We start from the raw sequence: 25,856 nt of genomic DNA, 5'->3' as shown, positions 1-25,856 counted from the left end.
TTAGATTACCATAGTAACTAATTAGATTACCATATTAACTAGTATATCATGCAAAAGCGCAGATTCCAACCATTGAAATACTTTGTATAGTTCAAGACTTAAGGTAATTTGAAAACATCATTGCACATCATAATGACAGCTACAGTTTCCATCTTAAAGACCAAAAAAAATTATTTGGGAATGTCCGGCAGACCAGATTGAAAAGCTTAACGGGTCGCATGCGGCCCCCGGGCCTTAATTTGCCCAGGTCTGATCTAGAGGGTTCGTCAGAGTACACTAATTCTTGGGGTATTTTCACCAAAGCATTGAGCATACATGGTATTAAGGCACCTATTTTGTAGTCTTTGAAAACATTGCGCAGTTCTTTAAAGCTTCCACATTATATATCAAATCAAGAATCCCAGTGATTTCAAGTAGTATCCCACCATAAAGGGACAAGTTAGATATCAACTCGATACTTAGCAGTTGATACAATACTTGTCACCTGTCTGCTGATTTCCTTTTTGTCAGAAAATACTCTTCTCTCATATCAAGAATCTTGTTTATTTTGAATTAACGTCTACAACGTGGTCATCAAATAAAGCAAACAATTATAAAGTTTCATAGTAATGCCGCGCTTAAATGAAATTATGTATTTGAACAGGGCACAGTATATATATATATATATTGTATATGCAGATAAGAATCATTACTATTTTGATCAGTAACCATACTGCTGAGGTGTCAAATCAAAATCTCTTAGTTATTTACGAGTCCTACATGTCCACTGACTAACTTTCAGTGATTGTTGCACAATGCCAGACCAAGTACCCTATTGATTTTGAATAAAACGGCTATCCAACCTATGGCGTCACAGGGCGAACCTTGCAAATAACAAACATACCTTTGTGTTATAACCCCACTCTCGCCTCTCTGATCATAAGCACAATCGGGTTTGATGGGTGGATGAAAACAAAGTGCAGCAGATGTTTCATCCAACCTGCAAAAGAGAGACACGAATTGAATCCAGGTGTGTGGAGAGGTTGGATTAACTCACACAATAGCGAGGTCCGTCGGGTCATTTGGCATTAACATCTGCATAGCAACTGGAGGAAACGTCAAGAGTAGAACGAAGATGACCTAGTGGCAGATGAAACACTGTTTGGGAAAAAGTGAAGTAATTGGGGGTCTTCGCAGTCCATCACCAGAGGCTACACAAGTGCTTGCACATGGAAGCCGGAAGGCTTTTGCCGGAGAATGCTTTGACAGCAGCGACAGCTTATTCATGAGAATAACTTATCAGAGGGCGTTTGAACGACAAGGTAACAATAATAGCCCTTCCAAGGCCTCGCATGGGAAACTGGGCCTGCTGCGGGACTTCAAAGGCAACTTTGGAGGCAAAACATTTGCAGCGTTTCGGGGATGAAATGATGCTAGTTTAAGCGGTCCAAGCACACAAAAACAAGATTTATTGTGTGTGGAAAGAAAATGTTTATCTCAGTGGGAAAAGGCATTCGTGGGAATAGCGCTTTCACTTTGCAGAAATCGTAAAATGTCAGGCAGGAGAATGAATTATGGCTTGCTGGAGATTTACTGTTTGCTTGATATAGAAATCATAGTGTAGTATCATCTTGGCATCGGTAGATCGTTGGACGCAAGCACCGTAGCGCTTTTATACGAGACGGCATTTCTCTCTTTTCTATTGTCCTCTAAAGCCCTTTTCAACCAGAGATCCTGCACAATTGGTGTCTTAATAGAAGCTCTGATATTTATTCCATTAGGACTTTTACAGCATATATTGCTCCTAATGACACATTAAAACTTCGCTTCACTCATGTCCCGGTACTGTGGAATACCTTACACACAGGTGGTGTAACCCAGGTCTGAGCAATTATTTTGACTCGGGGGGCCAAATTTAGAGAAAAAAAAGTGTCTGGTGGTCGGTATATCTGATTTTTAGGAACACTAATACAAAACCTCTCGATAATGTCTGACTGAAAGCTAAAAACGTTATGACAGACCAGCCTTAAAAAACGGAATGGAATTTTAATTTTTTTTTACTGAATGAGACACCCAGAATGCACATGAAAATAAAGAATGTGGGATTTACAATATTAACTATGAACGGTAAAACACTGAATATTGACAACATATGAACGTCACACCCCCTCTCGATCGGGATATTTTACAATCAAGCGAAACGCAACAAACACAGCGAAATATGAACGCAAAGGGTAAAAAAAAACTCACCTACAATCTGATACATCACCAAGCTTTAGAACTTTGTCGTAAAAATCTCTTTCTGCGTCTGTCCCTGACACCCGCATTTCAAGCTGACACTCCGTGGAAACGCTCCCCACCCACATTGCTTGGTGCCTCCTTTGAGCTGCTGTGACTTAGATTACCATAGTAACTAATTAGATTACCATAGTAACTAATTAGATTACCATGGTAACTAGTATATCATGCAAAAGCGCAGATTCCAACCATTAAAATACTTTGTATAGTTCAAGACTTAGGGTCATTTGAAAACATCACTGCACATCATAATGGCAGCTACACTTTCCATCTTAAAAGATCTAAAACAATTTTTTTTGGGAATGTCTGGCGGGCCAGATTGAAAAGCTTAATTTGCTCAGGTCTGGTGTAACCGTTCTCCAAATGTGGGAAATTAATTTTTACAGCGCAAGTGACACAGAAAAAAGGCAAAAAAGGTTCAAGGTAATACATATACTAACTTCCTAATGTTTAGAAACATTAAACAAATTAAAATTACTATTTGTATTTTAATCAGAGGTTGCATAAGGAGATTAGCCATATTTTTTAAGCGTTGACATGGTTTATTATCAATACCACGACACAGATTTGCACAATGTCTCATTAACTTGAATTTATGGTCATTCAATGTCAAGGCAAGAACCACATTTAATTTATATGATTCTGATGATATACTTTTGGATTTCCAAATGGTCTTCCATGCAGGATTGTGAATTTGGATCCAATATGTTTGAAGTGGATGGAGTTGTTTTGTATACAGTGCAACACGTTTATTATTTGAAAACACTTCTTATTCAAGACGATGAAAAACAGTTTTCATATTGTGGCATTAGTTTTTCTTGATTGCTTTGACCTGCTTACATAAACTGGCATCTACCGTATTTTTCAGAGTATAAGTCGCTCCGGAGTATAAGTCGCACCGGCCGAAAATACATAATAAAGAAGGAAAAAAACATATATAAGTCGCACTGGAGTATAAGTCACATTTCTTGGGGAAATGTATTTGATAAAACCCAACGCCAAGAATAGACATTTGAAAGGCAATTTAAAATAAATAAAGAATAGTGAACAACAGGCTGAATAAGTGTACGTTATATGACGCATAAAGAACCAACTGAGAAGGTGCCTGGTATGTTAACGTAACATATTATGGTAAGAGTCATTCAAATAACTATAACATATAGAACATGCTATACGTTTACCAAACAATCTGTCACTCCTAATCGCTAAATCCCATGAAATCTTATACGTCTAGTCTCTTACGTAAAAGAGCTAAATAATATTATTTGATATTTTACGGTAATGTGTTAATAATTTCACACATAAGTCGCTCCTGAGTATAAGTCGCACCCCCGGCCAAACTATGAAAAAAACTGCGACTTATAGTCCGAAAAATACGGTACTCTGTTTTCATCATCACTATCTCTTCCCCTTGTCACCGTTGGATTGACACATTTCCCCTATGTTTTTGCAAAACAGTTAACATCGATATCATCCAAGCAGTAAAAACTTAATTGCTTTAGGTATAGTAACTAGCTGGTGTAATCCTGCACACCGTCTCCAGATCTCTATAGAACCTGTTTGAAACTACTTCACACAAAACGGCAGTTAGCAACCAGTCTGCAGACCTTTGCCACCATCGTCAAAACAAAGAATCTATATCTTATACTCTAATCATTTTCTATACTTTACTGTAATATATTTTATTTTCTTCTTTTCTTATACTCAGATATATTTTATTTTGGTTTACATATATTTTCTGTAATATTTACAGCATTTCAGTTTTTAGTGGAATCAATACAATTCTGATTCTGGACCCATTTTTTTTTTTTGCAAGAGGTCAAATTTGACAGTGTAAGTAAAAAGACAACAAATAAATGGCATTGGCACAAAAAATACATCCAAGCAATGTTTTGCTGTCCATTGTGGATTGATTAATTGCGTGGAAGATCTCATACACATGTTTGCAAGTTGTTTCGTTGAAAGGGATAATCAACTTTTCTTGCTCATTTTAAGTGTCTTGGCACAGTGGCAAACAAAATGTGTCATCTTGACCACATGTATGTATGTCACCTGTTTTGAAAATGTGGAGTTTGCGTTGACTGCTGCTTCAAAGCAATCAATAAAAACGGTAACCCTTGCATGATGACACCAGTCTCCTTGTTGTCGCTTTTTTTTGTTTGGAATTATGTCTTCATGTGTAAATGGTGTATTGTACAAACTTTGTACGATTAAAAGGCTGTAAATAAAGGGTTTTTGATGGCGATTGCTGGTTCTCTCACTTTGTCATGGTAAATAAACCGTAGGTACAGTCAGTGGTGTGCCGTCAGGGCCAGCAAGGCCTTCTCTACTGGCCTAAAATAACCAGAAATCATGATCATAATTAAAGATACAAGTATTTTTTTATTTACTTTCCCTAAATATTTTTGATTGATTGATTGAAACTTTTATTGGTAGATTGCACAGCACAGTACATATTCTGTACAATTGACCACTAAATGGTAACACCCGAATACGTTTTTCAACTTGTTCACGTTAATCAATTCATGGTGTTGGTTTTTCAATTTCATCAGTTCATCTAAAAATATTCATATTCTCTTCATGTCATATTATGCTCCTTCCAGTGCTGTTGTTTTTAGGTTTGCGTGTGTATCCAATCACAATTCAGCTAGCTTATGTTGCCATGCTGTACCAAATCTGCCCAGGACCTTCAGAATCAACTACGTGGGCGTCCGTGCACTGTAAGTGAACAGACACATACAGTTGATAGATAATTGCCATAGCCAATCAGATCGCGAGTTGTCAGTAAGGCCTTCTATCTGGCCTCACGTTAAACGTGACATTTACGCGTCCTGTGATTGGATACTCATCGGGACCGTTAGCGGATGAATTTGAGAACACATAAGAGTTGAGAGTAGGGCTGCAACTAACAACTAATTTAATCATCCATTAACCTGTCGATTATTACTTCGATTAATCGATTACTAATCGGATAAGAGACAAACTACATTTCTATCCTTTCCAGTATTTTATTGGGGGAAAAAAGCATACTGGCACTATACTTATTTTGATTATTGTTTCTCAGCTGTTTGTAAATGTTGCAGTTTATAAATAAAGGTTTATTAAAAAATTTTTTTTTAAATAAATAAAGTTGCCTCTGCGCATGCGCATACATAGATCCAACGAATCGATGACTAAATTAATCGCCAACTATTTTTATAATCAATTTTAATCGATTTAATCGATTAGTTGTTGCAGACCTAGTTGATAGACAGTTGCGATAGCCAATCAGATCACATGTTGTTGACAGTAGCCTATCTAGGTAGCCTGATGTTAGCGAGACTGTGATTGGATACTCACTTGTCATTCCAAAGTGAGTATCCAATCACAAGTTTCAATTGAGCAGAAAGTGGGAAGTGTGCGCCGTAGCCATACTGGGATAACAGAGAAGGAGAACAAAACGTGGACTAGGTGGCAGATATATATTTGCAAGGCCATTTTCAAAAAGGATATTGAAAGAGAAACTACATCTTGTGAGACGAGGAACCAACCCCGGAAGCTAGCTCAGCTGTTCTGGTGATGAAATGGGGAAATGCCCGCCATTTCCACTCGAATAAGCAGACTACGAGGGGTACCACTGGCTTATACGGCGTCGAATAGGTTCTACAAATTGGGAGTTCAAATATTTATTTTTTTCACTTTTAATACGTTTTTTGCAATTTTTATTTTGACAGTACCATCTATGTTTGACAGTACCACCTATGTTTTAATAGCTGATGCATTTTAATAGATTTTTAAATGCGCCAGAAAATAACACGTTTTGTACACTGTTGAGGTGATTCAATGACAAGAAGTACGTAAATGTGTGGAATCAATAGATTTTATCGATACCAGAAAAAGGAAAACATTGGTTTTAAGAAGGAAAACATTGGTTTTAAGAAGGAAAACATTGGTTTTAAGAACGGCAGCCTTTATATGAATTTTAGCACTATTAAAATAGGGACGTTCAACGGTAAGTCTATTTGCTCGTCTGCGGCGTTATCAAAACAAAAATGTCGGATACATACAGTGGTCAAGAAAGGTCAATGTGAATGCCACAATACAACATCATAGATTACAACAAACACAACTTTAAGCTACAGCACAATGGCAAAAGCCTCAACAAAGGCAAATGACAACACAATAATTAAGCCACAAAATACGCGACCGCAAGTTATGTCAACGCACCGACTTCCGGAACACAAGGAGATCAGAAACAAACAAATACAAGAGCTGGATGAAGTAGGCTATGGAAATTAGGAAGCAAGGAGCCAACACCATCAACAGAGATGTCCTTCATTGGCGGCGCCAGGGTGGAAAACAGATGCTGTATGGGAACTTTATTTAGCAGTCTATTGTTAAAATGTTGCTTACTGTGGTTTTATTGAAAATCACTTGAATGTTACAAATGTGAGCATAAAATGTTTCCTCTTGTTAATTAAACCTTAAAGGGCCTATTTGCAACACGTACACAGATGCCTAGAGGGCGCTAGCTTTCCAATGTATTTTAAGCATTATATCCCGCCCTCTTACGGCTTCTAGATACTGTACATGACGTAATTACGTATGTACAGTATGTACAGTACCTCATGCACTCGCATTTGCTTTGAGTGTTGTTGGGGGTGCTGGAGCCTATCTCAGCTGCATTCGGGCGGAAGGCGGTGTACACCCTGGACAAATCGCCACCTCATCACAGGGCCAACACAGATCGACAGACAACATTCACACTCACATTTACACATTAGGGCCAATTTAGTGTAATGTTGTATATTTGTTGGTAGTTTGAAGAAGACACCAACGAGGTATCGTCGAACAAAAAGCTTTATTTGTTTTAGCGAGCCTTAGACTGGAACTGCAGCTTCCAGGAGAAAGAGTAAGGGCATGATTACTCTTCTGATGTCCTCTCGGACCACTGTCCTGAAATACCTTTTACACAAAGACCCTTACTCTTTGTAATCATAGCCTTAGGGCCGGCGATTCTAGACAACACTCAGTTTTTTTGTACAAATGCAGACAACACCTTTGCTCAATGGTGTCGGGTGACCTCCAACCCCTGATCTCTACTCCTACCGGTGGGGGCTCTTACCAGATGTCATTATTGTGTTTACACTTCCACCTAAAATCCAACTGCTGCTATCCTTTAAGTCCCCCAATGTCCTGGGAGCAATAGCCCCCAGTCTCTGGATGAGCTGTGATGGACATCTGCACCTGAAGCTATCTAAGGGTATATTTCCCACTAGAATAATCCTCTAAAGGATTCTGTGACCAAATACAAATACATGCTAGTTCACAATCATACGAAAAATGTACACGGTATAATTTACCACACTAATAATTACGATTTAGATAGTTAGTGTTAGCTGTCGTTTAGTGTACCGTATTTTTCTGAGTTTAAGTCGCACCGGAGTATAAGTCGCACCGGCCGAAAATGCATAATAAAGAATGAAAAAACATATAAGTCGCACTGGAGTATAAGTCCCATTTTTTGGGGAAATTTATTTGATAAAACCCAACACCAAGAATAGACATTTGAAAGGCAATTTAAAATAAATAAAGAATAGTGAACAACAGGCTGAATAAGTGTACGTTATATGAGGCATAAATAACCAACTGAGAACGTGCCTGGTATGTTAACGTAACATATTATGGCAAGAGTCGTTCAAATAACTTTAACATATAGAACATGCTATACGTTTACCAAACAATCTGTCACTCCTAATCGCTAAATCCCATGAAATCTTATACGTCTAGTCTCTTACGTGAATGAGCTAAATAATATTATTTGAAGTTTTACGGTAATGTGTTAATAATTTCACACATAAGTCGCTCCAGAGTATAAATTGCACCCCCAAACTATGAAAAAAACTGCGACTTATAGTCCGAAAAATACGGTATATTATATCATAACTGCAAATTGTTCGTTGCTTCTTTTGGACTGATTTCATATCTGTGTACGAGCTCTCTGCGCGTACGTGTGCATGAGACAGGGGGAGTGACTGCCGTAAACACCAATCATTTAATTCGGGCTGATAAAAATGTTTATTACATAAACTTAGTAAGTGTAAAAATTATAGACAGTTTTAACACAAATGTGTTCTTGTTATATTTTTTGAAAAATCTAACTGTGAGCAAGTAGCAAACAGTCCCTTTATTCAAATAAGATGTGAATGCATTGGCCATTAATTGTTTTATTTTGCTTGTTTGTATTCATATGTCATTTATATTTACTTCCCTTATAAGAAATAACAGGGATAGAGGAAACTGCAGTGTCCAGTATCTACTATTTATTTCACAGTCAGTGTTTTTTTTTTGTTTTTTTTTGCTAAACAGTTACTAAGTTTATTTTAACTCACTGAAACATTTCAGATCATACCGTTCTGAAAAAATGAGATTGTTCCTGAATCGTATCGGCAACCACAAATATCGAATCGAATTGTTGTTAAAATGAATCAATACACACCGAATAACAAGCGATGTCAACCAAAGCTATTGCTCGACCATCCAGTTTTTTTGAGTCAGGGCGAGACACAACAAATTGATACACAGCTTCTGCAGCTTCTCAGTATTTTATGGACAAATGTTAATCTGAATAAATTCATTTTGTGCTCAAAATTCGACACATAATGACAATGTGAAACTTTATATTTTTAATTTAGCAAATTTATTAGAACTAAAGAAAACTGAAAAAATGACACGTTCATAAGTATTCACAGCCTTTGCTCAATACTTTGTTGATGCACCTTTTGCAACAATTACAGCCGCAAGTCTTTTTGAATAAGATGCCACAAGCTTGGCACCTATTTTTGGGCAGTTTCACCCGCTCCTCTTAGCAGCACCTCTCAAACTCCACTCTAGATGGGAAGCATTGGTTTTCATCTAGGATGTCTCTGTACATTGCCGCATTTATGATGATGGTCAAAGAGGAATGGGCAAAGAGGAATGGGCGAAACTGCCCAAAGATAGGTGTGCCAAAATTATGGCATTGTATTCAAAAAGACTTGAGGCTGTAATTGCTGCCAAAGGTGCATCAACAACTTTGCAAATTTTAAAAAAACAAACATTTTCACATTGTCATCATGTGGTATTAGCTGTAGAATGTTGAGGACACAAATGAATGTATTCCATTTTGGAATCAGGCTGTAACATAACAAATTGTGGAAAAAGTGAAGCGCTGTCAATACTTTCTGGATGCACTGTAAGTAAGTTCTTGCGCGCAACAGCTATTACATTAAAAGTTGCTGTTACTTTGCATATATGAGAATAAGATAAAGATCTTACATTTTAAATCATAAATGCATAAACACAAAGTTAAACACAATATTCTCCGGTATGTGCAACAAGATGAGTAATACAGTCCTGCAAAAAAAGACCAGAAATGGGCATCTAGTGAATTTAAGTGGTGAAATTATGATTGTAATAAAACTTCCCATCAGGCAGCAGAGACACCAACACCTTCGTGACTCGCTGCTGTGCTTCTCTGCCAGGAAATGGAGCTGACAGAATTTATAGCGCCTGCACTCACCGCTAAAGATTCAGCACACAGACAGAAAAACACCAGAGTTTTTAAGTCCCTGGATCATTTGAATTATGGGAACCTTACCTTCCTGTGGCGTTTTTAAAACTTGCTTTGAATCCCACTGTGTCAGCAGATGGGTTAGAAAAAAGCAGACGGAAACATCCACTTCCGGAGACATGTCGGTTCATTGTGAGTGGACTTGGTGCTATATGACATCAGTACACAGGTCTTCGGTTAGGCTTGGAAAAGGTGACAGCAAAATGCTATTATACAAAACCCAAAACCAGTGAAGTTGGCACGTTGTGTAAATCATAAATAAAAACAGAATACAATGATTTGCAAATCCTTTTCAACTTATATTCAATTGAATAGATTGCAAAGACAAGATACTTAACTATCGAACAGAGAAACGTGATTTTTTTTGCAAATATTAGCTCATTTGGAATTTGATGCCTGCAACATGTGTCAAAAAAGCTGGCACAAGTGGCAAAAAAGACTGATGAAGTTGAGGAATGCTCATCAAACACTTATTTGGAACATCCCACAGGTGAACAGGCTAATTGGGAACAGGTGGGTGCCATGATTGGGTATAAAAGCAGCTTCCATGAAATGCTCAGTCATTCGCAAACAAAGATGGGGCGAGAGTCACCACTTTGTCAACAAATGCGTGAACAAATTGTCAAATAGTTTAAAAACAACATTTCTCAACAAGCTATTGCAAGGAATTTAGGGATTCACCAACTACGGTCTGTAATATCATCAAAAGGTTCAGAGAATCTGGATAAATCACTGCACGTAAGCAGCATGCCGTTGACCTTCGATCCCTCAGGCTGTATTGCATCAAAAAGCGACATCAGTGTGTAAAGGATATCACTACAAGGGCTCAGGAACACTTCAGAAAACCACTGTCAGTAGCCACAGTTTGTTGCTACATCTGTAAGTGAAAATTAAAACTGTACTATGCAAAGCAAAAGTCATTTATAAACAACACCCAGAAACGGCGCCGGCTTCGTTGGGCCCGAGCTCATCTAAGATAGACTGATGCAAAGTGGAAAAGTGTTCTGTGGTCTGACGAGTCGACATTTCAAATTGTTTTTGGAAACTGTGGTCGTTGTGTCCTCCGGACCAAAGAGGAAAAGAACCGTCCGGACTGTTCTAGGCGTAAAGTTGAAAAGCCAGCATCTGTGATGGTATGGGGGTGTATTAGTGCCCAAGGCATGGGTAACTTACACATTAGTGCTGAAAGGTACATACAGGTTTTGGAGCAACATATGTTGCCATCCAAGCAATGTCTTTTTCATGGACGCCCCTGCTTATTTCAGCAAGACAATGCCAAGCCACATTTCGCATGTGTTACAACAGCGCGGCTTTGTAGTAAAAGAGTGCAGTTCCTAGACTGGCCTGCCTGTAGTCCAGACCTGTCTCCCATTGAAAATGTGTGGCGCAATATGAAGCCTAAAATACCACAACGGAGACCCCCGGACTGTTGAACAACTTAAGCTGTACATCAAGCAAGAATGGGAAAGAATTCCACCTGAAAAGCTTCAAAAATTGGTCTCCCAAACGTTTACTGAGTGTTGTTAAAAGGAAAGGCCATGTAACACAGTGGTAAATATACCCCCGTGCCAACTTTTTTCAATGTGTTGCTGCCATTAAATTCTAAGTTAATGATTATTTGCAAAAAAAAATGTTGTTTCTCAGTTCAAACATTAAATATCTTTTCTTTGCAGTCTTTTCAACTGACTATAAGTTGAAAAGGATTTGCAAATCATTGTATTCTGTTTTTGTTTACGATTTACACAACGTGCCAACTTCACTGGTTTTGGGTTTTGTAATTGTAGCAGAAACAGAACATGTAAACATTTATAAAGACTGAAAAAAATACACATACAAGTTTTTTTTAATAGTTTGTCTAAGAAATTAGATTTATTTGAAGGACTCTTATGTGCTACACTTTTTTGGCGGTTTGATACAATGTAATCTCTAAAAACGGCATGTATTGAGCAAGAAAATCCTAATGAAGATTTTACAAACATTTGCAGTCCATCCACAAGTTTGTGTGGATTATCCTTTCCATCCTTTGTAACTGAGCTACTGTATGGAACGATTTCCCTTGTGGCTCATTAAAGTTTGTCTAAGTCTAATCTTAGACTAAACTTTTGCATCTCTGAACATACGCAATGCATGGGGGACTAACCCAGAATACAGTAAATACTAAAGCTGAGGGTCTAAACTAGGTCAAAATATACCCCTACTATGCGTATATATTGTTTTTTTAATTTTTGGGGGGGTTTTATTCAGTCATTGGTGGAGCTAAGGATAATATTTTAATATTGTTTTTAATATTGTTGTGCAGCACTTTGGAAACATTTTGTTGTTTAAATGTGCTGTATAAATAAAGTGGATTGGATTGGATATAGCTTGGAGTAGACAGACTGTACCTTGCCCTGGGATAAATCTGGATTTATCAAGAGTATATCTAACTCTGGCTAATACCGTAAAAGATGCAGTCAGGCTCAAAATGTGAGGTACAAACATGAGGAAGTACAGTATGTTGGATTCAGAGTTCAGGTTTTGTTTGAAAAGTGAGCAGCTGGTCTGTCCATATTAAAACAATGTAGTGATATTTCCTTAAAACAACTCTGATATGGTCACTGCCTGAGTTCTTTTGCAATCAAAGTACAAAGTCTGAAAAAAAACTGACAGATAAGACTCAGTAATGTGTTCAGATGGCTATGATTTGTGGGGGTGGGGGGTGGAGGGGAAGTCTAATAAATACCCTGAATGTGCTTGCTACTGACTTGACGTCCCGGTAATCAAGAGACTTGGCGGCGCGACGAAGGTGGATGAAGCTGATGAAGCTCAGGTCTTCTGATGGACAGGAAATGGCTGCAGGGAGAGACAGCTTGCATGCTTCACGTACACGTCACCGTCCTCCAGTTTGACCTCGTGCACTTGTTGCTGAACAAATGGAAACAAAAATTAAGCAACATGGGAAACATACAGTAGGTAAGCCTGGGCAATAAAACAATTATTCAAATGATAAATCAAATGAACTTGATAGTTTTGCCGTCTGTTAAAACTTAATGTTTGTGTGTGTTTGCTTTCATTGTTTTTTGTTTTCAAACAAGCACTTGAGCACGTTTATTCAATTGCAAAATTAAATGAAGAGTGAATCCTCTTGTCAATATCCACAATGCTTGTTTCGGTGGGCGGAGGCGGGAACTGCTAGCTTATACACACATGATGCACCAACAGAGAGCCTTCAAAGTGGGCTGGCTCAGGGTGGAGAACCGAGTAAAACAACTTGCACTGAGCCTAGTCTATAAAATCCGCTACACCTCCCTGATACCAAAGTACAAACTACTTCCTTAACGTAAATGACCGCCATAACCACAACACCAGGGGGAGCTCCACTAACCAGGTTAAACCCAGATTCCGATCTAACAAAGGTCTTAACTCTTTCTCTTTCTATGCCACATCAATGTGGAATGCGCTCCCAACAGGTGTAAAAGAAAGGGCATCTCTATCCTCCTTCAAAACCGCACTAAAAGTACACCTCCAGGCAACTTCAACCCTAAACTAACACCCTCCCTGGATTGTTAATAGTCAAATGTAAATAATCAAATGTGGACACTTTTTCTTATGCCTTCTGATCTCTCTCTCTCTCTCTATGTCCACTACTTGCTGTACATATCCTACCAAGTCAGTCCTACACTGTTTCAATGTCCATTTCTTTGTTCTCAATTGTTGATGACTGAAGTGGTGATAACAACCAAACCTAACCCCCCCCCCCCTCCACATCCCACACCCCGGATTGTAAATAATGTAAATAATTCAATGTATATACTCTGATGATTATCTTGTGTGATGACTGTATTATGATGATAGTATATACTGTATCTGATAGTATATATCTGTATCATGAATCAATTTAAGTGGACCCCGACTCAAACAAGTTGAAAATCTTATTCGTGGTCAATTGTACGGAATATATACTTCACTGTGCAATCTACTAATAAAAGTCTCAATCAATCAATCATCAAGCATGCTAGTCGCAACTCGCTAGTGAGAAACAAAAATTAGGAGGAAAAAAGATGATTGAAAAGCCAAATTATATATATGTGGGAATATTTTGGCTTCAAACGAGTGAGCAAGATGAATGAGCCCATAAACAAAGACAAACGAGCAGTATGCCCAATTTGTTGAAAAGTGACAGAAACAAAAAAAAAGACAACAAAACACACCACCTGACCTAGTGTTTCAATCTGGAGAAAAACTGCAATTCAAGATGTTCAATATTTATTTAAGTGTAAGTTAAGAGTTGAGAGTAATTTTTTTTTTCTCATAGTTTTGTTTCTTTGTTTTTTGACCTTCCAGTTACAATGGTTAAAACAAAAAAACAAACGACTAATGAGAAATCATAGTTCATTGCATTTGAAAGGAATACTTGAAAGGAATACTCAAAATAATGCTGACAATAAGTTTATCAAGCAATACTTTGTGAGGGCCGGTTCTAGGCGGGCATATATGAGGGGGAGGTCAGAAATGTGAAGGGGGCATCGTGTGTACACGTGGTTCCACAATGCTCCAACACTATTTTTCTGTGCTAATACAAAGTTACATTGCCTTCTTCATTAAAATGTGGCTGTTCGCTACAGTATGGGCCTGATTTACTAAGATCCAAATACCACACACTTAACAGCGTGAGCAATCTATAACATCGCATGTACTATTGTTAGGGTGTTGCCTGTGATTTACTAAAACTGTGTGTAGAATTGTGAAGTGGATTTTGCGTGTACGGGGCATCACCACTGAGACACTGCACATTCATTCAAACATGCAGGAGACATCTACCACTTTTTATGGGCATTTTAGAAGCAGTAGCGCAGTGCATCTACGCTGACACCTTTTTGAAAAATTATTTTCCTTTCTTTTTTTACCGCTGAAGGTGCATTGGAGAGAGGCTGTACTTACTCAGCTCAATACGCAAAAAATGCATACTTCAAGAAGTATTTTTTCATATCAAAAATATTTTAATGATATATATTTTACGTGAAAAAAACATATTTTACGTGAAAAAAACTAATGATATTAAAAAAATACTAAAGGGCACCAAAACACATTAATTGAACTTGTTTTAATCAGCCCTTAAGTCCCTTAGCAGCTATGAAATGATGTCGCTGAATAGTGTCTCATATTTTTTACTTCTGACCATCCAAAAATGTTGACACAAATATGACGGAGAATTGTCGTTTGTCCATCATTTGTCTGTGCAGCGCGAGCACTGATAACTGTGTATGCAACGGTCAGTTTGCACAATTACTAAATAAAACACAAAGTAGTGCTCACAGTGGCCAAGTGGTTAGAGCGCCCGCCCTGAGATCGGTAGGTTGGGGGTTCAAACCCCGGCCGAGTCATACCAAAGACTATAAAAATGGGACCCATTACCTCCCTGCTTGGCACTCAGCATCAAGGGTTGGAATTGGGGGTTAAATCACCAAAAATGATTCCAGGGCGCGGAACCGCTGCTGCCCACTGCTCCCCTCACCTCCCAGGGGGTGAACAAGTGGGTGGGTCAAATGCAGAGGACAAATTTCGCAACACCTAGTGTGTGTGTGACAATCATTGGTACTTTAACTTTACAAAGCGGTGAGGAGCGTTGATATTTTACATTGCACATGCTCAATAAATATAGCATATATTTTGCATATTAATGGCTACAGAGATGCAAAATTGATTGTATGCCTTATTCTGCTCACTTAAGAGAAGCAATCCACTTTGCACACGTTTAGTACATCAGCTTTGCTTGTGCTAAAAAGTTTGCACATGTTTTAGTACACTTAAACCTTTAGTAAATCAAGCATTTTGATTCCAACTCCAACCTGGAGAAGAACATAGCACTTTGTCAGGCCTCTACCTTCACACCTGTACAACTTAGATGTCCCACCTGAGGACTAAGCTCCGGCTGGTAGCTCTTAACCACAATAAGGTGGCAATCTCTCAGCTGGGAAAAACTAAAAGTAAAATAAATAAAGTATCCTTCATCCACATTCTATCAACCATCACAACATTTACCGGTATCTTTACTCAATGGCCTAATTCTTAAACTGAATGTAACCTTAAGTAGGACTTCACACACAATAGTCAATGTTTTCAAAACTGAAAAGTACAGCAGTCTTATGAATAAAACAAAAACATGCTTCTCAAACTAGTTTATCATCAGATCAGCTGCATTATGCCTCAAAGTTGCTGCATTCTACACTCATCCTCATAGACAAATCAACTTAACAGCACTGCCTACAATTTAGACACAGCAATGTTTTTTTCAAGTTGTGTTTTACTGGACCAACTAACCAACCAGGAGTCATAAGTTCCCCTGTTCTTTTCAATTCTATTCATTTCATTGTGTTCTCTGACCAGTACGCATGTGGGTGCCCAAACTTGTTTCCTCCAAGGACAAAGTGAAAATGTTTCAGTGGTCCGTGGGCAAAAAAGCAATGTTTACCATGCAACGGCACCACGTTTGAGGAAGTTAGCCTCATACCCCCATATATAAATATACGGTATTCAGGTTCACGATGTTCAGGTTCAATAGATGGTAACTCGTTAGAAAATCTACAGATTTTTGTTGGTAAAAAAACTGGCAGCTCAGTCACCAAAATTTTACCGTGAAATTTAAAGGGGGTTTTACACCAAATTACTGTACATTTAAAAATTGTACCACTGTTGTTTTAACGTTAAAATTCTAGTGACTGAACTGCCAGTTTTTTACCGTAAAATCTATGGCCATTCTTTTTTACAGTACATTACTGTAAATGTAAAAATTGTACCACTGTTGTTTTTACGTAAAAATTCTAGTGACTGAACTGCTGTTTTTACCGTAAAATCAATATATATATATATATATATATATATATATATATATATATGTCTTAATAAGGTTATCCAAAAAATAGTGCTCGATACCGTAGTAGAGCGCAATATATGTATGTGTGGGAAAAAAATCACAAGACTATTTCATCTCTACAGGCCTGTTTCATGAGGGGGGGGTCCCTCAATCATCAGGAGATTTTAATGGGAGCATTCACATACCATGGTTTATATAGGGCACAGAGTGGGTGGGTACAGGCTGGCGTAGGGGCGTGGTGATTGGCTCATGTGTTACCTAGGAGGTGTTTCCGTCTGTGGCGGCATGCTGTTACAATTTCGCTGCGCTTGTTGAGGGATGACAGGTCTGGATGGTAAATAATAAACAGTTTCTCTTTCAAGCATAGGTTGCATCTTTTATTACCACTATTGTAAGGTGTGCTGGATGCAAGAATTTGCCATGTTATTGAATATTCAACATTATTGTCTTTGAGGTCCCAAATGTGTTTGCTGAGTTCTGTGGTATTCCGCAGGTTTTGGTTCCTGAAAGAAGCCTTGTGATTGTTCCATCTGGTTTTGAACTCCCCCTCGGTTAATCCGACACATATGTAGGATTAACCGAGTAATAAAAGATGCAACCTATGCTTGAAAGAGAAACTGTTTATTATTTACCGTCCAGACCTGTCATCCCTCAACAAGCGCAGCGAAATTGTAACAGCATGCCGCCACAGACGGAAACACCTCCTAGGTAACACATGAGCCAATCACCACGCCCCTACGCCAGCCTGTACCCACCCACTCTGTGCCCTATATAAACCATGGTATGTGAATGCTCCCATTAAAATCTCCTGATGATTGAGGGAACCCCCCTCATGAAACAGGCCTGTAGAGATGAAATAGTCTTGTGATTTTTTTCCCACACATACATATATATATATATATATATATACACACACACCGTATTTTTCGGAGTATAAGTCGCTCCGGAATATGAGTCGCACCGGCCGAAAATGCATAATAAAGAAGGAAAAAAACATATATAAGTCGCACTGGAGTATAAGTCGCATTTTTTGGGGAAATTTATTTGATAAAACCCAACACCAAGAATAAACATTTGAAAGGGAATTTTAAATAAATAAAGAATAGTGAACAACAGGCTGAATAAGTGTACGTTATATGAGGCATAAATAACCAACTGAGAACGTGCCTGGTATGTTAACGTAACATATTATGGTAAGAGTCATTCAAATAACTAACATATAGAACATGCTATACGTTTACCAAACAATCTGTCACTCCTAATCGCTAAATCCCATGAAATCTTATACGTCTAGTCTCTTAAGTGAATGAGCTAAATAATATTATTTGATATTTTATGTTAATGTGTTAATAATTTCACACATAAGTCGCTCCTGAGTATAAGTCGCACCCCCGGCCAAACTATGAAAAAAACTGCGACTTATAGTCCGAAAAATACGGTATATATATATATATATATATAGTTTATTTTTGTGTTTTTAAAAAAAAAAACAAAGCTTTGTGTTATTATTAGCCGCTGCAACATTTAGTTTTCTTCTCATTGTGCATCTTGCCGTTTTAAAAAATTTTGCAGGTGTTTTTTTGTGTAATGTGCCGAGAGCCAATGACAAACGTGTCACGCACCACACTTTGGGCACCCAAGCTGTAGAAGCTAACTGTTTATGGCCACTATAGTCTTAGTACTGTCATATATTTGTTCATCTTATGGTTACATATGTGACACGAGTCACATGGTTGTCTTACGTCAGCGCCGGAAGTAGTAATATCAGCTGTTCACCTGTCGGGTTTTTCCTGTGTGATAAAGAAGGGATAAACTGGGAAGTACTTCTTTACCTCCGCCTTGTTTTATCAAATATTACTGGCTTTGCACATGTCACTGTTTACTTTTGTATAAATCATCACAAAATCTGTACTTTGGAGCAATGTTCACAGACTCCAGAATTTGGCTTGTTAGCTTCCTGTCGCAGGCGAGCAATGATGGTCGTAGTTGAGGGAAAAGTTGATGTTGGATGCTAGAAAATATCTGATGCTTTGCGACAATCAGCCTTAATGCATTGTTGCAGCTCCGTAATTTTTATGCACGTCATGCCATGCGCGTTTGTAATGTTAAGTATTTGTCTGTAAGTGGCTCTTCGTTAAAAGTGTGGACACCCTATTTTATGTTAGTACTAGCATTTTGTAGCTTGTGAGCAAGACAGTCACATTTTACCAGCAACATCATGCTAGGTTTTCATTTTTTGCTGAAGATAAACAGTAAGATCAATCTCCTTCATCTGTAACTGACTGACTGATAAAGGAATACCTCATTTTAAGGTTTGTAGCAACAGCCTGCTTTGAGTCGGTTATTTATTTACACACAGAGCAAGCTCATCTTTATATCATATAGGGCAGTGATCCTTAAACTGTGGTACGTGGGTTCTATCTGGTACATCAAAGAATAATTTGAATAAAGTAGTTTTTTGTTTTCCTATATTCAAACTGGGGTTTTACGGTTTACCGGTACTAGTATAGTACCGCAATACTAATGAATCATATTCGGTACAATACCGCCTCTAAAAAGTACCGTTCCCCCCACCACTTTTTTATTTTAATTTTTTTTAACTTTAACTTTTTTTAAAGGGCATGACGTCGTGACATTGCTGGTTTTACGAGCAGAAGAGCATGTTCGGCAGCGCACAGTCACAGAGTACTTACAAGCAGACACGGTATGTATACAGAAAAGAGGGAATGGATGCATTTTGTCCTAAAAACTAAAGATAAAGTTAAAGCTATAACACTGAAACGCCCTCAGGAAGAGGTGCTTTAAGACATGGCTAGCTAGCGGCTAACGCCCAGTTGCAGTGTTTTAGCTACTTTTGAATCACCGATCCTCGCCTCCATGGCGACAAATAAAGTATGTTTCTTACAAGTATTATCCCTGCAAGACGAGGAATAGCTAAACATGCTTCACTACACACCATGGGTCACCGGCGTCACCGCTAATGACACCGTTCCTGAATGTAAACAAATGCCATGGGTTGATCTACACCTAACATCCACTGTAATGATACCAAGTACAGGAGCGTATCTAGTCGATATTACTATGATTACATCGATATTTTTTATCTTCACAAATTCTTTTTTCCTTTTTTTAAAATTCATATTAATAAATTATTCATATATTACTTGGTATCGGATCGATACCCAAATTTGTGGTATCATCCAAAACTAATGTAAAGTATCAAAGAAGAGAATAATAAGTGATTATTACATTTTAACAGAAGTGTAGGTAGAACATGTTAAAACAGAAAATAACCAGATATTAACAGTAAATGAACAAGTGGATTAATAATCAATTTTTTACAGTTTGTCCCTCATAATTTTGACAAATAATAGAATGAGAAATTACACAATATGTTACTGCATATGTCAGCCAACTAATTAGGAGCCTTTGTTTGCTTACGTACTAATAAAAGACAAGTTGTCTAGTACAGTGGTCCCCAATCTTTTTGTACCTGCGGACCGGTCAACGCTTGAAAATGACTGGGGGGGGGGGGGGTTGTTTTGTTTTTGTCATAAAAAAATACAATCATGTGTGCTTACGGCCTGTATCCCTGCAGACTGTATTGATCTATATTGATATATAATGTAGGAACCAGAAATATTAATAACAGAAAGAAACAACCCTTTTGTGTGAATGAGTGTGAATGGGGGAGGGAGGTTTTTTGGGTTGGTGCACTAATTGTAAGTGTATCTTGTGTTTTTTATGTTGATTTAATAAAAATAAATAAATAAATAAATAAAAAATTCTTGTGCGGCTTGGTACCAATTGATCAATGGACCGCTACCGGGCCGCGGCCCGGTGGTTGGGGACCACTGGTCTAGTATGTTCACTATTTTATTTAAGGACAAAATTGTTCTTCAGTTGCAATAAGAAATATATGTTTAATGTACCATAAGATTTTTTGTTAAAATAAAGCCAGTAATTCAATTTGTGTGGTGCCCTTTATTTAGAAATGTATTGAAAAGTATCCAAATACATTTTGGTACCGGTACCAAAATATTGGTATCAGGACAAGCTTAATTTAAACACAGTGTTACTGTTCAAACTGTGTGTAATGTTAAATTGGCCAAAATATTAAACACATTTGTTCAATAAAATATAGGGGACATTTAAGTCCAACGTTTATCGAACATGTGCCTAAGTCAAAGGGAACTGACCTTTAGTGATGTCCCTGACAACCCAGTCCTGAGTTCAAAGTCGTAGTCATGCCATGGACAGAAGACACGCAGGATCCCGTCAGCTTCCTCAATGTCACCCTCACATAAAGGACCTCCTGAAATGCCACATTGTTATTTTTGTGCTACATTTCAACAAGCTTTTACTTTGAAATGCCGACTCAGCATGGACTCGTATACTCTGGCTTTGTATTATGATGCGGTTTGGTATTTGTCAGAGTGCAGATGAAACATATACTTGAGTTTTAATATGCAGTATTCAAACGGAAATGACCGTTTAATGACAACGTCTAGCGAGATGTCAGATTTTATTTTGAAATCGTCATTGGCAGGGTTTTTTTTTTTTACCGTAATGCGGGATATAAGCACGCAGTGCCACGCACCATAAATCAACCTGGTGTTATTCGAAGTGGTGGCTGGCTTGACTGCGAGGAATACATCACAGTCTGGCTTAGGAAAATGTCGGGTTTGAAGGAGCTTTACCAGCGTGTGGACAGCGGGCGTCCATGGCGAAGAACTCCCCTTTCGCGAAGAAGAGGCACACGTCCGACTGACGGCCGAGGGGAGAGTACATCAGTCGGCATCTCTTCCTGGAGAGCTCCGAGGCAGCGCCGATGTGTCGCCATGCAACGCTGCTCTCTTTATCGGCGGGGAATGACGCCATTTAAAAACAGCCTCGCTAGGTTTTATAGCGTCGAAATCTCCCACTTATCTATATTTCCATAACAAATGTGTTCTTAGTTCTTTTACGAGGCTGGCACAGTGGTCGGGAGTGTCACGTGACAGGAGTTCTCACACATGGACGCGCATGATGCGCGTACTCATTTCCCGGGCATCCCTGCTTGGATGTTTGTTTACATGCTTGACAGTATCATAAAAGGTTCAAATAAAACATGGCTACAAAGTAAACACAAAAAATGTTGCTTTGCTATGAAATAGCGAAGAATCAGAAAATGGGATGAAAATAAATTATAAATTAATGCATAATTTGTGAACAATGTCAAAATGGTATGACAAAAACGTCAAAATGTTTCAATAACAGTTATATTTTCAGGAAAAACATATATGCACCGCAAAGAAATGACGGCTACACTCAAAAGACAAAAATATAATTTGAGAAGTAGTTAAAGTTTTATGTTGATATCTTTAAAAAAAATAAAAATCATACATACTACTTTGTAGTATATATATATATATATATATATATATATATATATATATATATACACACACACATATATATTAGCAATGTCCGATAATGGCTTTTTTTGCCGATATCCCATATTCCCATATTGTCCAACTCTTAATTACCGATTCCAATATCAACCGATACCGATATATACAGTTGTGAAATTAACACATTATTATGCCTATTTTTGGTGTGATGCCCCGCTGGATGCATTAAACAATGTAACAAGGTTTTCCAAAATAAATCAACTCAAGTTATGGAAAAAAAATGCCAACATGGCATTTATTATTGAAGTTACAAAGTGCAATATTTTTTTTAACATGCCTCAAAACAGCAGCTTGGAATTTGGGATATGCTCTCCCTGAGTGAGCATGAGGAGGTTGAGGTGGGGAGGGGGTCGTAGGGGGTAGCGGGGGGTGTATATTGTAGCGTCCCAGAAGAGTTAGTGCTGCAAGGGGTTCTGGCTATTTGTTCTGTTGTGTTTATGTTGTGTTACGGTACGGATATTCTCGCGAAATGTGTTTGTCATTCTTGTTTGGTGTGGGCTCACAGTGTGGCGCATATTTGTAACAGTGTTAAAGTTGTTTATACGGCCACCCTCAGTGTGACCTGTGTGGCTGTTGACCAAGTATGCGTGCCTTCACTTGTGTGTGTGAAAAGCCGTAGGTATTATGTGATTGAACCGGCACGCAAAGGCAGTGCCTTTAAGGTTTATTGGCGCTACAGCGGCGTTTTAAAAAGTCATACATTTTACTCTTTGAAACAGATACCGATAATTTCCGATATTACATTTTAAAGCATTTATCAGCTGATAATATCGGCAGCCCGATATTATGGTACATCTCTAATATATATATAAATATATATATATATATTTTTTTTTCTACCGCTTGTCCCTCTCGGGGTCGCGGGAGGTGCTGGAGCATATCTCAGCTGCATTCAGGCGGAAGACGGGGTACACTCTGGACAAGTCGCCACCTGATCACAGGGCCAACACAGATAGACAACATTCACACTCACATTCACACACTAGGGACCATTTAGTGTTGCCAATCAGCATTTCCCCAGGTGCATAAATCCAATAATACAATCTCGTAAAAGGTCTTAAATACGATTTTGAAAGGTCTTAAAAATCTATTGACGTTACTTTTATTTAAAACATGCATAAATGTCAGTCTCGCTTTGAAATGTTTCGATTTTTGAGCATCCTATAACGTTTGGCAACTTTTTTATTCTGACGTCCAAACAAATCTTGGTTCACAACAGAGAGGTTTCTGGTGTTTTTAGTTAGGTTAAGTGTTTTGTATTCCATCATGAAAGAGCTGTGAATAAATTCATATATTTTAAGTTTTTTGTACTTTTTTGCCTGTATCCATGTGAAATGGGGCTTGAATTGTATTCATTATGGTCTTAAAAAGTCTTAAATTTGGCTTGTTGAAATCTGCAGAGACTCTGATATACTGTATACACAGTCCAAAGTAGTATATACCAGCAGGTGTCAAACTAAAGGTCTGGGAACCAGACTTGACCATTTTATGTGGCACACAAAAGCCAGGAAATAACGTGTGTTAATTAGGTACTGTAAATATATTGCTAAATGTATTAGCTTTTTTTTCCATTTTGAAAACCTGAATGCACTGCATGCAATAGCATATATTTTAAACTTTAATATTGTCTAATAATACAATATATATTATATTATGTATTCAATTTCTTGGTTTAATAATAATAAATATCTGAGTAATGATTTAAAAACAAGTTATCCATCACAATGCCCACAAAAAAAGTATAATTGTGAGGTGATTATACAATAATATTCATATATATTTACTGTTACAAACAGCCTTTCCATGAAAACAATTTTGACAGCTTTGGTCTAATTTATCTATTTTAATGTGGACAATTTAGTGCTGATCCAAACCAGGATTGCTTGGTCGTGTCTGTGCTAAAGTGAGTACCACTCTAGATGGGATCTACCGTATTTTACGGACCATAGGGTGCACCGGATTATAAGGTGCACTGGCGATGGTCTATCTTTTTTCATATATAAAGCGCACTGGATTATAGGGTGCATTAAAGGAGTCATATTATTATTATTTTTGTCTAAGTTGAAAACACTTCCTTGTGGTCTACATAACATGTAATGGTGGTTATTTGGTCAAAATGTTGCATGGATTATGTTTTACAGATCATCTTCAAGTCGCTTTTTGACAGTCGCTTACGGATGTGCCGTCTTCTCCCCGTCATCTTTGTTGTAGCGGTGTAGCGTGCAAGGACGGGGGTGGAAGAAGTGTCAAAAGATGGAGCTAACTGTTTTAATGACATTCAGACTTTACTTAAATCAATAACGGAGCAGCATCTCCTCATCCGGAAACACCAGAATCGTGTCCCGTTAAAAAAACGTCCGACCGTAACTCTTTAATAACTAAAGTTCCTTGGGTGAATAATGTAAACTCACTACACCGGTATGTTTTAGTGCTTTCATGGCGAGTTTACTGACAGATGTAAGTAAGAACTTTACACTACTTTATATTAGAAATGGCAACAGCGGAGGATGAATGTCCCATAACAAGAAGATAGAGAAAATGACGAAGCTTATCAACTACGGTGTCGGCACGGACTACAAAGGCAGACACGCGCAATTTTTCAGGATTTATGCAGATCCAAAATACAGATCAGCAGGTACCAGAAGGTAAGAAAAGTTGCTTTTCATAATATTGCGAAACAAAACGCCAGATAATATGTCTTACCTTATACACACACCACAATAATACTTGTATTTTGAAGAAGCACATCAAGCGGTGCGGCTTCATAGCTTACCAAAGTCGTACTAAAATATTTTGATAGATTTTTGAGCGCCGTGTGTAATGTTCTATATTTTCAATGGAACATATACAATGTTGGTGTAGTTTACTTGCGTCATATTGCCATCATAGTGCAGTCCACACGTATCTCTTATGTTTGACTGCCATCTACTGGTCACAGTTATCACTACACCATGTACCAAATAAAAGTGCTTCGAGGTCGGTAAGCAAAACCAGAATTATTTTGTACATTAGGCGCACCGGGTTATAAGGTGCACTGTCGATTTTTGACAAAAAAAAAAAGATTTTACGTGCGCCTTATAGTCCGGAAAAAACGGAACATGTTCTTGTAATTCAGTGTGGACCTCAGGCTGCCTTGTATCAAAATAACCAGAGCTACTCAAAACAAGCCACAAAATCAGGAATAACAGCACATAGACATGTGTACAGTAAACATGATTGAGCAAGGATGAGTCAGCTGAGGACAGCGGATAAATGGCCAACATGTATTATTATTATTATTATTATTTAGTAGATATATTTTTCAGAAGTCTGAGATGTGTGTCTAATATAAGCTCATTATAATGATAAATAGATAGAGACTCACTGCTGCACTTTGGGGAAACAGCTGGTGTAGAAATCAAAACACGCAGCAGCCAAAACAGTCGCATGCCAAACATTGGTCAACGACCCAAACGTTTGGGCCTGCTGCTGCTCCTCTGAAGTGCACATGTTGCATTATTACCCCCAGACAGACCCTTCCTGTCCCTCTGTGGAGGTCAGTCTATGACACAGTCTCCCTCTGAAGGCTTTCTCGGTGGCCTGCTTGGATAAACTGGACCGGATCCCTAAAGAGCGAGGTAAATGAGAAAACAATAGTTGTTGAAAAGTAATTACGCGTTCACCAAAATAAAGCCCGTTATTG

The 25,856-nt window shown here is 38.1% G+C and overlaps 1 protein-coding gene across 3 annotated transcripts in view; it reads right to left on the bottom strand.

Annotated features, from left to right (window-relative positions):
- The window catches only part of LOC133617678 (Rieske domain-containing protein), an 81,671-nt gene extending 59,945 nt beyond the window's left edge, over window positions 1-21,726 (bottom strand). The window contains exons 1-4 of one of the 3 annotated variants that reach the window (XR_009817050.2): window positions 21,422-21,726; window positions 20,921-21,036; window positions 12,591-12,772; window positions 884-979 (exon numbers count right to left, since the gene is read on the bottom strand). Coding sequence is in view for 1 of the 3 variants with exons in the window: in XM_061977812.1 (XP_061833796.1) it covers window positions 12,674-12,772; window positions 20,921-21,036; window positions 21,422-21,602 (396 nt within the window). In the remaining 2 variants the exon portion in view is untranslated. Of the gene's footprint in view, window positions 1-883; window positions 980-12,431; window positions 12,773-20,920; window positions 21,037-21,421 lie in introns of those variants that run through there. The other 2 variants (XR_012050946.1, XM_061977812.1) reach the window with 2 other exon arrangements.
- Between the last annotated feature and the right edge of the window lie 4,130 nt (window positions 21,727-25,856).

The sequence above is a fragment of the Nerophis lumbriciformis genome, linkage group LG18, assembly GCF_033978685.3.
Source record: "Nerophis lumbriciformis linkage group LG18, RoL_Nlum_v2.1, whole genome shotgun sequence".
NCBI lineage: Eukaryota > Metazoa > Chordata > Actinopteri > Syngnathiformes > Syngnathidae > Nerophis > Nerophis lumbriciformis.
The sequence above is the reverse complement of the archived record's forward strand: the minus strand, read 5'-3'. Positions and strand labels throughout refer to the sequence as shown.